The sequence below is a fragment of the Protopterus annectens genome, chromosome 10.part0 (genome assembly GCF_019279795.1).
Source record: "Protopterus annectens isolate FY-2018-M chromosome 10.part0, PAN1.0, whole genome shotgun sequence".
NCBI classification, from domain to species: Eukaryota; Metazoa; Chordata; order Ceratodontiformes; family Protopteridae; genus Protopterus; species Protopterus annectens.
The window spans coordinates 1,785,524,548-1,785,538,406 of record NC_056744.1 but is presented as its reverse complement, the minus strand read 5'-3'; the positions used below and the strand labels follow the sequence as shown (position 1 = coordinate 1,785,538,406).

The following is a 13,859-nucleotide window of genomic DNA, read 5'->3' as shown; positions in this document are numbered from 1 at the left end:
TTCCATGGTTGTTTTCCTTGTGAACCTTACCAATGTTATTATATAATTCTGTCCACTAACACTGTTTTTATAACTAAATGTGACATGACCTTTTAGGATGGAATTGTGTGGTATCACTGCAGTAGTTCAGAAGATAGGGCAATAAGATGGCTACTCATAAAAAAAAAAAAGTCTGCAATTAATGTCATGTGTGAAAAATACAAGCCTTAGTTTTACTTGGCAAATATTTACATGATCTGCTCTTATATTATGTATTGTTGAAGTCTTTTCTGACAACCAGAATCTCTTTAAAGTCCTTCTAGCTGTATTGTGTACAAAACCAGAAGAGATGGTCATGTGGGATTTGAAATAGACCATTAATAATAACCTGTCTTATTAAATAAAACTAAACATTAAAAAACATTTTATTAACAATATATTGTTGCTTGCTCTTCCTGGTCACTATTGTCAGTTTTGAAATAAAAAATTTCTATCTTCTGTTGCCAATAATCATTTGGAGATGGGTAAGCTGTTGTGTGGAATAACATGACAGTTGTACCATAGTACTGTTCAGCGTCTGCCTAGCTATTCTCATATATATATATATATATATATATATATATATATATATATATATATATATATATATATATATATGTGTCCACTGGACTATATATATATATATATATATATATATATATATATATATATATGCCATGTGTCCATTGGACTATATAAATATATAATATATATATATATATATATATATATATATATATACCATGTGTCCATTGGACTATATATATATATATATATATATTATATATATATATATATATATATATATATATATATATATATATATATATATATATATATATACAATGTGTCCACTGGACTATATATATATATATATATATATATATATATATATATATATATATATATATATATATATATATATATATATATATATATATATATATATATATATATATATATATATACCATGTGTCCACTGGACTATAGATATATATATATATATTTATATATATATATATATATATATATATATATATATATATATATATACCATGTGTCCATTGGACAATATATATATATACATATATATATATATATATATATATATACATACACCATGTGTCCACTAGACTATATATATATATATATATATATATATATATATATATACACCATGTGTCCATTGGACTATATATATAGCTTAACCAGGCAATAGTTATTTATATGTTGTATTGATTTTTAGCATTGTACAAAGGTTGATGTTTCAAACATTTAAACTGTTAAAGATTAAAAAGATGGAAGAAACAGTTTTTAAATCTCTCATTCCAAGCATTCAAAGCAGAAAGGAGCAGAAGATGTTACCTTAATTGGGAAGCAAGGACTCTGTTTGGCACAAGTCTTCTGGCAATCAATTCCATCATTAAAGGTCTGAAGGCTGAAGCTCTGTGGGGTGAGTCCAGCGTCATGGTCAAGCCACTGACCCCATTGCACAAACATATGGGTGAGTTCCTGATCCGGAGGGAAGTTTAGGTTTGTAGTGTAGAGAATCTTGTTGGACACATCTCGGACCTGCCAAAAACATAAATTCCTGTTATAATGAGTAATGATTAATTTAAGATAGTTCAATACTTTAACATTTCAATAAGCTAGAATACAAGGCTCTTGCTTGCCATATGTTTTAGTGGCTATTTGCCCATGTGCCCAGTTGGTTCTGTCACTAGACCTTTTTTGTCCCATTAGTGACTCCCTCCATTTTTGGAGAGAAGTCACATGGGGGAGGGGATATGAGAGTGTAAAACTGCTTGGAAAGTGTGAGTTCACTAATATGGGTTTGGCGTAATGATTAAGATTTTTATCTTATAAACACAGGGTACAGGGTTTGATTCTAAGCATAGGTTAGCAACTAAGCTTAAAATGTCCACTCAGGGCAGTTATCCTATGAGCGCATGCTCTGTCATTTTTCCAAACCCAAGTGCTAATGACTTCGCATTATTTAGAGTATGTACTTTTTACTGGAATGCCATGCAAGAAGGTTTCACAACAATGACAAAAAGTATGATACATGAGTTACACTATAAAGAGATTAGACAAATACATACATAGCTAAGTAAGCTTAGAAAAGGTGATTGGAATCAGCTTTATACTGTATTACAGAGACTGCATTGCTATGAATAATGCACAAAAGCATGACTGTTCTACATTGTACCTGAACGTCTTATATCCCTGAAAATTACTTCTGCCAAAGCCTACTTTGTTACAGTTATGGTACTTATCCAGTCTCCTTCCATTTAACTGCTGAACAACAGGTAGACTGAACTAGACATAAGGTGCCACATTTACAGAGCTACTGGCCTGGGCTATGAAAGAGAGACTGGCTGTGTCCCTATAAGAAAGTTTAATGGCTAAAACCTGGTTGGAACTGCTTTCTTTTTTGTATAGTTACATTGTAGCAATAATGTATGAAAGAAAGTGGAATTGCAAATCTCACTGGAACTGTCTTCCTTTTTGTATAGTTACATTGTAATAATAATAGATAAAGCTACATGGAACTCCCAAATGTTGGATAGCACCTGTACAAGTTCTTTCTGCTATGTTAGCTCATGGGACACTATCCATCGCTGGCAGAATCGCCAACCTCTAAGCATGATCCAGAATCCTATGATCCTTGCAGCCATTTGGAACCAGAAGAATAGGAAACTGCATCTTATTGCAAACAGTCCTGTCCACTTCATCTTGATGCTGGTCAGCATACCTCTCAACCTCTTAGTGCAAGAAATCTGGACAAAGCCCAAACTAATGGGGAGACAAGGGCCCAAAAATAGAGACAGATTTTAAATATTGCACTTACAGACTTAGCAAGCTGCTGGTATAACAGGCTGTGCCTTAGTACGCATTTTTTGAATTATATGAAATATGAAACTCAGATTATGATATTATTTAGTGACTTCAACCCTCAATGATTTGCAATAAAAATACAAATTTTATGATGAACAGACCAAAAATATGAGGCAAGAATCTGGACATTCTGTGAAAATCTGGATAGTTGAGAAGTATGCTGGTCAGATAACAGAGTCTATGATTCTTGACCAACAAGAAGTTCTGTTCCATCATACAAGGCAATACATGTAATAAGATTTATACTGCAAAAAAAAGTCAACTTGGTTTAATATCTCCAAATCTTTTGGGTGTCTAGTACTATGATGGGAATGGAATCCATTCCTAAGTCAATGTGTTATTAAAGTTCATAAAATTAGTATTGTTTCAGTCTTTGCTGTTTGCCAAAAGTGCTCTTTGCAGCACCTATAATGTGCCCGAACTGATTCCTTCTGTAATTCATATGGAGTTACATGCTTTGGTAGCATATCTAAATATGACTGTAAATTAGTTTTTTATGAGACCCATTGCTCCTACTACTACTGGAACTGTCTGGGTATCCTTCTTCCACATTGCCCTTGTTTCTGCCTGTTAATCCTGATATTTTATGACTTTGTAAGACACTGATCACTGTGTGTAGTCATTTCACTGATCCATTGCTTTCATGGACTATTATGCCTGGTTTTCTCACATCTACTTTTTGAACTGTTGATAACGGGTGATCTCATGTGATATAAGCCTCATCATTCTTTGTAATGCTTTTGGGCTCATGTTTCCAATGCTTCTCAGCTACTTCAGGGTTGTAATGTTTGTATAATCCCCATTGCAACAGCGTTGCCCCATTATACCTTTTAGTATAGAGGCCCTCTGCCATTAGTGTATCACACCCAGCAACAAGATGTGCAACTGTTTCTAGTCCTGTGTTACAAAACCTGCATTTGTCTGTTTCTCCCACACATTCAGTCGACTTTGTAAACCAGTTTCCTGGGCCACCGATATTAACTTTTTATCCTTTGGTTTAAATTCACCTTTCCTTAACCATTCCTGCACCAGATCCTGATTGACATGATGTTGTTATATCTACTTACAACCATATTTATGCTTTTTCTTCATTTCTTGCCTTTTCATCTGACCCTTCTTATATTCTTTTTGTTTTTTGGCACATTCATTTGCTGAGTGAATTTTTATCTACTTCTGATTTGATTTCCATTCCCACTTGACAACGATATACTTCTGATAAAAAGCAGGGCAGTCGTCTTAGACTTGTTCTCCTCATGCTTTAAAACTTGCACTACGTTTGCATCTGGTGAGGTCAGCAGATATGATGCAATCTTACTACTGCAGATCTGCACAGCTAATCAGTTTCAAGGAAGCCCATACCTCCCTCAGAATGAGGAATATATAACCTTGGTATTTACTCGTTTTTATGCATCATTTGATAAGCATGAAGCATTTTTATTGTTTTCCTGTTCAACTGATCTAGTACCTGTTGGGGCCAGTCAATTGCCCCAAAACTGTAAGTTAGAACAGGAAGAGCAACTCTTTTTTAATTTCTCCAAATCTCTTGGGTTTCTAATACTATGACAGGAATGGACCCCATTCCTAACTCAAAGTATGATTAGAGTTCATGAAATTATATTGTTTTAGTCTTTGATTTCAGCCAAAGGTGCTCTTCACAGCACCCACAATGTGCCCAATAATTACTCCTTCTGCAATTCGTACGGGGATAGGATTGGTAACATATCTAAATACGATTGTAGATTATTTTTTATAAGCCCCGTTGCTCCTACTACTATTGGAACTGTCTGGGTATCTTTCTTCCACATGCCTCTCATTTCTGCCTGCAGATCCTGATATTTTATAACTTTGTGTCTCTCTGTACGCACAACACTGTAGTCACTCAGCTCCAGTGTGCATGGTGCGATGATGTGAAATATATCAGTCTAAGACTCATCTCTTTTGTACAGAGTAACTAGTAAAGCAAAACTAGCATACTAATTAAAATAAAACAAACTAAAAGACAGCAGTATGTTACCTGTGGAAGGCGGAATCCATTGTATGTCTTATCTTCATTCCAGCCCTTGGGTAAAAAGAAGCCATCTTCATACTGGGGAGCCAACCATCGCAAAAGGTGTGTTTGATGCTCCCAGGCGGGGGTTTTTCCTGTCAACATTAAAAATGTTTTTTTTTTCCTCTGTGAAAAGCAAACCATTCTTTCATGACATTATGCCATATTATTACCTTTCAACCTTCTGAACAGTAAGATCAAAAGATGTGCAAAATCATTTAATGACTGTTTTCTTGAATTGTCATGACAGGTGACCTCTGGACAATCTTAATGGAAGACCTACTAGCCTAACCAGGTAAAAGAAAGGTTCCACTTTCATTGTACAGGTGCTTATAGTTTAAGAATTAACTTGCTATCAGCTGTTTGCAACAATGATTTGCTTTTTCTATTTGTGGAAGTCATGATGAATCTTTTGCACATCTGCAAAACAAACAGCATCAGAACTAGCAGATTAAAATACCTAAATTTTGCTTAAATAAATGGATGCACAAGGACTGGAAAGACAATTAATGCCTGTTTCCTGATGATACCAAGTTATGCAATGGAAATTATAACAAAAAGAAAGTTTAGAAAGGTCAAAGATGGATCTGACTGAATAATTCAGTGCAAAATAATGTATCAGAGAAGCAAAAATCTGATAAGATGAAATCTATGAAGCTATGAAGATTGTACAATTGGAGGGAAGGTAGTAGTAACAGCAAAAGTCGGTAAAGGACCTGGATTGCTTATGTTGACCTGTAAATAAGCAGTGAGACAGAAGATGTATATCAGCAGAAAACAAGAAGTTTCAAATTATTTTTGCACATAAAAGTTAAGACTTCATCTGGAATATGGCAGCATATTCTGGAGACCTCATTCTCCTAAGGACAATGACAGGATGAGGGGGGAGGGGATTCAGAGGAGGACAACAAAAATTGTATTACAGGTTTCCCTCGTAGCCATATAAAGACAGATTAGAGGAACTTAATGTGTCTTCTTAAAGAATGAACATGAAGGAGGGATATGAAAGAAAAATTTAAGTATATCACAGAAGTTCATTGAACTGAAGTTGAAATATTCTATATAAATATAAAAACAAGAGGACATCATTTAAATTTCCATGGTGGACTACTCAGTGCAGACAAAAGGAAGCATTATTTCACCAAAGGAGTTGAAAAAACAAAACAAAACAATAATCAGATGCTAAAAACAAAACAATAATTAGATGCTTAATTAAGACGTGCAGTTTAGCTTTGGTAAAATAAATTAAGTAGGTGGTCTGTTTGTCCATTATCTGCTCCTAGATTATATGTTTCTTTATTAAGCTTACTTATCTGGCTGACAAATGGCTCATAATGTCTGCCTATAGTGAGCTAAGCCAGACTGAGGGATTATGACATCACAACAAAATAATGTATTGTGTGTGTTGGGGAGGGTTGGGGATGGGGGACTGTATTAACATTCACAAGTAACAAAATAATGTGGCCCCATCTGTCTTATATTCAAGTTGCTTGGACTGGTGCAGTTATCCTGACTTTAACACCGACATGCAGTGTATAATTTGAAGAAATATTTTGTGTGACCCCTCCTCCCAAAAAAAGGAGTGAGCCATATCTCTGTTTTCAAACTGGAATTCAATTTTATAGGCATATATTTTGTTTGAGTGCCAGTTTCGTGGCCAGAGATTTGCAGAGATAGAAGTAATGAAATCTTATTATTAAGAAATTAAACTCTGGATTTGAAATTAAACCCTTGCAATCTAATCTCAAGATTTCACTACAATTATGCTACATTGTCATTTAATGAAGGAATCTTTAATCAGTATTCAAACACTTGTTTAAAACTGAGGTGACAGGTGAACTTGGTCTATTTGGATCAAAGCACAATCCTGATTAACAAACAATAAAATTAATGAGTTAACAAGCAAATAACAAGCAAAGAAATAAGCTGGCAAAAAATTGTACATTTATTGTTGTGTTGAGTCCATGATGTGGTCTTTTTACCTGTTATTACACTGTCCAGTGATGGTTCTGTACTTCTCGGAAAAACAGGTGACCTTGCATTTCCTCTTCTGGGTCTGTATTCCACATCCTGTGGCAGTTGCAATTACCTGAATGTCATGAGCAGACAGAAGGTCTGAAAACAGTGACAAAATAATTATTCACTGGTGGTTATGAACTCACATATCCCCATTAGATGAAACATTTCAGTGGATGTAATAAATCCTAGAATAATGCAGAGCTTAGAAATGTCACTTATGATATTAAATAGCAATGTTTTAAATGCAAATGTCTTATGTAAGTGCATTAATGTACTTCAGGAGGTGTGTTCCTGACTGAGTTATGATGATTCACCCATATATTGTGTGTTTCAGTTACTCCCACCAAACCTAATGGCAATAGTGCATGAGGGAAGGCCAATTTTTCCAAAAATCCACATCCTAACATTTTCTTAATTAAGTCATTTTCATGACATTTTTTCACACTCTAACTCATCATAGATTATCATAGTCTGAGAAAAGAAAAAAAAAACTTTTAGCTGGTATCATTTGGCACCTGACAAAAGTACACTTTTTTTTCAGATATTAGCAAATAGAACTGCAGTGGCTGCCATTTTCTGAGGACCTCTGGGTTATTGAGAAACTCATGTCCAAAACCAGACTGCATAGCTCTCAACCTCTTAGCACAAGAAATCTGGATGAAACCAAAAATAATTGGGGGGGGGGGCAAAGGACCAAAAATAGGGGCAGATTTTAAATATTGCTCTTGTAAACTTAAGTTGCTATAATAAAAAGTTTTGTGTTAGCATTCATTTCCTGGAGGATATGAATTCTGAAACTCAAATGAACATCATTATTTAGTGACTTCAGTCCTCAATGATTTGCCAGAAAAATCACAAATTTTGTAAGGAATAGACAAAAATAGGAGCCAAAAATCTGGACATTCTGCAAAAATCAGGACAGCTGAGAGGTATGCTATACTGGCACAATATGTGGTCGGCAGATTAATGCAGAGATTTACAAATCAGGCCTGTTGCGCAGTCCTGAGTTTAGTTCAAATATCCTCAGTTTGCATATTGTAAGGCTTTAAGTAACAGTTTAATGAAAAATGGACAAATGCACACTGTTTCACCGTTTTCTGACCGAAGACAGTGAATCATGAAGGGGGGGTGACATGTTTTACTAGAAAATACAGGTTTTACAATACAGCTACTTGAGAAAAGGCTTCTGTTAGATAAAAACCTTGTGTGACTGCATAGTAAAATATGTTAGGCCTATAAAAAGTTTTACATCCAGTGTTTTCTAAGCAATTTAATCACATAATACTCAAGTTGTTGCTAAAAAATCCCATTAAATTTTAAGTTTTTATCAGTCTATTTTATTTTACTGAATTTCTTGGTGCAGAGTTTTCTTTTAGAAACTGTAGATTTACATTATTATTCATACTCTTCCAAAACTATGTCCCAATAACACCAGAAATGCTACAAATCAGTGTTTTATATTACACAAACATCAAGAGAAACAAACAAAATATGTATATTGTGCTGTACGTGGTAGTTAAAATGCTATGCTATGCATCTGGAGGCCTGAGTTTGAATATTATAAGCTCTCAGTTGTATATTGTGTTGCCATAAGCAAACCACTTAGCTTCCGGGTGCTATGTTTTGCTTTGTCGTCAGCTTTGTATATTAGCTCAGTTTTTTTTGTCTTAAACCAGTAGCAACTAGCTACACTTCAGGCGATAGTCTTCTGCATTGCATAATGCCATGTACCTGGCAAACTGTGGTAACAGTGAAAGGGCATGCAGTTTTGTTACCCTTGAACTCTGAAGGTTGGGTGATGGGGTCATGATTCAATTTGGTGAATATACAACAACTGTGAAAGTATTAAAATCTTGCATAAGGGAAAAGTTCCCTTTTTAAAGGCATGAAATGTGCAAATGATTTAAAACATTTGAAGTAACACCCCCCCCCAGTAGAGGAGGAAGAAGAAGAAACAGAAGAAGAAAGGGCATTATGCCATTATGATGCACTGAAGTGTAACTTTTGGGAAGAAAAATTATAACCCCCCCCATAATACGCACACACTAGACTAGTAGTATTGTATTACTCCAGTCAGAAAACATGTTCCTTCTCACTAAGTGTATGGATATGGACATTACTGTCTGAAGACCTGCTTTGAAAAATAAGGAAATGGTCAATTTTTGTACCATTTGCTATGATTTTTAAAAGCTGGTGCAATGATGGTTCATGTACAGAAATGGAGAGGTATGGTATCATTGTATAGGAAACACATGACATGATCTTATAATAGTAAAGTAACAACTTTATATTGTTCTTAGCTTTTTTGGGCCTTGTTTTTGAATTCCTTAAATGACATTTAAATTTTTCTATACATTAGACTTCTACAATTTTTTCTTGGAGCATGCATACCATATCTTTATGAATTTTTTCTCACTTCATATTCTATAATGAAAAATAAGAAAATCAGACTGGCTCTCAGAGTAACACTACTGTCTTCATTGCTGACCTGTTGCATTTATTGATCGCTTGTGTCTCCTGTAGATACGAGACTGGATGAGATTTAGAGCTGTGTCCATGTATTCTGCAGCTCTGATTGCTGACCTTGTTTCTCTTACAGGCTTCTTGAAGATAGAGAGGAGCTCTGACGGACTGATTGACCTTCTTGCTAGTTTTTGCTCATTGCTGAGAAACAGGAGAAAATATGCATTAATTGTGTTTTTTGTTGTTTTCTTGATCTTAGATTGTCTGCTGAATCTTCCTCCTTCATTTAAAACTGCCCTACGGATGTATGAATTACTTAGTTATATAACAGCCTGAAAAGTTCTATGGATGTATGAATTACTTAGTCATATAACAGCCTGTAAAGTCCTACAGATGTATGAATCACTTAGTCATATAACAGCCTGTAAAGTCCTATGGATGTATGAATTACTTAGTCATGTAACAGCCTGTAAAGTCCTATGGATGTATGAATTACTTAGTCATGTAACAGCCTTTAAAGTCCTACAGATGTATGAATTACTTAGTCATATAACAGCCTGTAAAGTCCTATGGATGTATGAATTACTTAGTCATATAACAGCCTATAAAGTCCTATGGATGTATGAAACATTTAGTCATGTAACAGCCTGTAAAGTCCTACAGATGTATGAATTACTTAGTCATATAACAGCCTGTAAAATCCTATGGATGCATGAATTACTTAGTCATGTAACAGCCTGTAAAGTCCTACAGATGTATGAATTACTTAGTCATATAACAGCCTGAAAAGTTCTACGGATGTATGAATTACTTAGTCATATAACAGCCTGTAAAGTCGTACGGATGTATGAATTACTTAGTCATATAACAGCCTGTAAAGTCCTATGGATGTATGAATTACTTAGGCATGTAACAGCCTGTAAAGTCCTATGGATGTATGAATTACTTAGTCATATAACAGCCTGAAAAGTTCTATGGATGTATGAATTACTTAGTCATATAACAGCCTGTAAAGTCCTATGGATGTATAAATTACTTAGTCATGTAACAGCCTGTAAAGTCCTATGGATGTATGAATTATTTAGTCATGTAACAGCCTGTAAAGTCCTACGGATGTATGAATTACTTAGTCATATAACAGCCTGTAAAGTCCTACGGATGTATGAATTACTTAGTCATATAACAGCCTGTAAAGTCCTATGGATGTATGAATTACTTAGTCATGTAACAGCCTGTAAAGTCCTACGGATGTATGAATTACTTAGTCATGTAACAGCCTGTAAAGTCCTACAGATGTATGAATTACTTAGTCATATAACAGCCTGAAAAGTTCTACGGATGTATGAATTACTTAGTCATATAACAGCCTGTAAAGTCCTATGGATGTATGAATTACTTAGTCATATAACAGCCTGAAAAGTTCTACGGATGTATGAATTACTTAGTCATATAACAGCCTGTAAAGTCCTACGGATGTATGAATTACTTAGCCATGTAACAGCCTGTAAAGTCCTACAGATGTATGAATTACTTAGTCATATAACAGCCTGTAAAGTCCTACGGATGTATGAATTACTTAGTCATGTAACAGCCTGTAAAGTCCTACGGATGTATGAATTACTTAGTCATATAACAGCCTGTAAAGTCCTACAGATGTATGAATTACTTAGTCATATAACAGCCTGTAAAGTCCTACGGATGTATGAATTACTTAGTCATATAACAGCCTGTAAAGTCCTATGGATGTATGAATTACTTAGTCATATAACAGCCTGTAAAGTCCTAAAGATGTATGAATTACTTAGTCATATAACAGCCTGTAAAGTCCTACAGATGTATGAATTACTTAGTCATATAACTGCCTGTAAAGTCCTACAGATGTATAAATTACTTAGTCATATAACAGCCTGAAAAATTCTATGGATGTATGAATTACTTAGTCATGTAACAGCCTGTAAAGTCCTACAGATGTATGAATTACTTAGTCATGTAACAGCCTGTAAAGTCCTATAGATGTATGACTTACTTAGTCATATAACAGCCTGTAAAGTCCTACGGATGTATGAATTACTTAGTCATGTAACAGCCTGAAAAGTTCTATGGCTGTATGAATTACTTAGTCATATAACAGCCTGTAAAGTCCTATGGATGTATGAATTACTTAGTCATATAACAGCCTGTAAAGTCCTACGGATGTATGAATTACTTAGTCATATAACAGCCTGTAAAGTCCTACGGATGTATGAATTACTTAGTCATATAACAGCCTGTAAAGTCCTAGGGCTGTATGAATTACTTAGTCATGTAACAGCCTGTAAAGTCCTACAGATGTATGAATTACTTAGTCATATAACAGCCTGTAAAGTCCTATGGATGAATGAATTGCTTAGTCATGTAACAGCCTGTAAAGTCCTACGGATGTATCAATTACTTAGTCATATAACAGCCTGTAAAGCCCTACGGATGTATGAATTACTTAGTCATGTAACAGCCTGTAAAGTCCTACAGATGTATGAATTACTTAGTCATGTAACAGCCTGTAAAGTCCTACAGATGTATGAATTACTTAGTCATATAACAGCCTGTAAAGTCCTATGGATGTATGAATTACTTAGTCATATAACAGCCTGTAAAGTCCTATGGATGTATGAATTACTTAGTCATATATCAGCCTATAAAGTCCTAAAGATGTATGAATTACTTAGTCATATAACAGCCTGTAAAGTCCTATGGATGTATGAATTACTTAGTCATATAACAGCCTGTAAAGGTACAATGAGGAATGATTGTATTGTTTTACTCGGACTTAGTTTTTTTTTATTTCTTAGTTTGTTGATACTTCTATGTATGTTGGCTTGCTACAATGCTTTAACAAATTACTGCTCTGTGCAACAACGTCTCCCTGTGCACAAGCACAATAACTTATTAACTTCTTGTCATTTCAACTGTCATACTTTCAGCAATGAGTAGGGAACATTTGTAGAATAGTATATTCCTGGAATCCCAAGGAACGGAAAAACTACATGGGACAGGTACAGATTAATTCATGATGGGGTGGTCTGATGAGTAACTGGAGCCAGCTTGTGGTCTACACTGAATTTGCCATGTAGAAACATGAGCAAAAAGACAAATGCAACTGCTAAACCCACGTTTTTCTTTATCTTTGTATCTATCTATCCATCTGTTTTTCTGTTTGTCTTTCTATCTTTCAAGCTTAACAGAGCATACATCAGTGCATCTTCCCATCCACTATTTGTTTATTACATCACATGTTTTTCTGCAATTGTCTGTCTTAATGTTTATATATCAATGTCATGCACACTTTTCACCTCCATCTAGTTGTTGTGGTTCAACCTTGGTATTAATAGTTTAAAACATTGACAGTTTCATCTGGGGAAGAGAAGACATTTTATTTTTATACCATACAGAACATGCCAAATAGAACATTATCTTTTGCCTTAAAACACTGCTCTGATCTAACTGTATGTGTACTTACAGCTCAGCGGTGTACTTGTAGGCATTGTCGACCTTTTGGATGGCATCTTGAACACATTCACTCACAAAAGTGCTTCCAAGGGTCACTGTGACAAAAAGGAAGGATATACCAAAAGAGAGATGAGTGGCGTAAGCAGTACTTGAACCTGTGACAAATGAAATCCATGCATATCTAACTACTTGATTCATGGAGATGTTATTCTAATATTCCAGTAAAAAGTCTAACAGTTTAAATGGATGACAGATAGAAGCTAGCTGTGAATTTGCACATCTAGAGATGCATGTAACCCAGCTTTAAGAATTAGTATGTCCCCCAATTTATGTAAAGCCATTGTCATAGGAATAAAATCTCTTCTGAGAGTTTATTAAGTGAGCAAAGAAAAAACACATGTTCAAAGGCCAAATAATTTTATTCACTGGCTGTCTTGTTTGGCACAAAGCACCCACTGCTGCAGCAGGTGAAATTCAAATGTGAAACAATAAACAGTAATGAGAAAAGAAACAAATGGTACCGATTTTGCCTTGTTTTGAAACTTGCTTTTGTTTTAAACTAGAATGCTACAAAATAGTAATTATTATGATTAAAATTATGAAAACAAATGTTAACAGTGTGTGGCATACAGTTTTTAGGCTTTACATACATTTGGTCAAAGGACTTGTCAATGAGTTGCACATCACTGATGTTGCCCATTGAGAAATGTAACTCAAAAATGTTTAAAAATACAAAAAGAAAAATTGCATCTCCACAGCTGCACAACAGTAGGAAAAGAGGAGCTATCCTCTGCAATACACCCCCCCACTCACAAAACTGAATGTAGTTTTTAACAAACTACATTCATTAAAAAAAAATATGTACAGTTACATGACAGAGGCAATATAATCATATACTGTAGGATACCCATATTTTTGGTAAAGAGAG

The 13,859-nt window shown here is 34.6% G+C and overlaps 1 protein-coding gene across 1 annotated transcript in view; it reads right to left on the bottom strand.

Moving 5' to 3' along the window:
- LOC122814022 (eosinophil peroxidase-like) overlaps positions 1–13,859 on the bottom strand; it is an 80,335-nt gene that overhangs the window by 41,636 nt on the left and 24,840 nt on the right. The window contains 6 exon segments of the mRNA XM_044086605.1: positions 1,384–1,590; positions 4,931–5,021; positions 5,023–5,058; positions 6,946–7,078; positions 9,471–9,646; positions 12,942–13,026. Of these exon segments, the coding sequence (XP_043942540.1) occupies positions 1,384–1,590; positions 4,931–5,021; positions 5,023–5,058; positions 6,946–7,078; positions 9,471–9,646; positions 12,942–13,026 (728 nt within the window).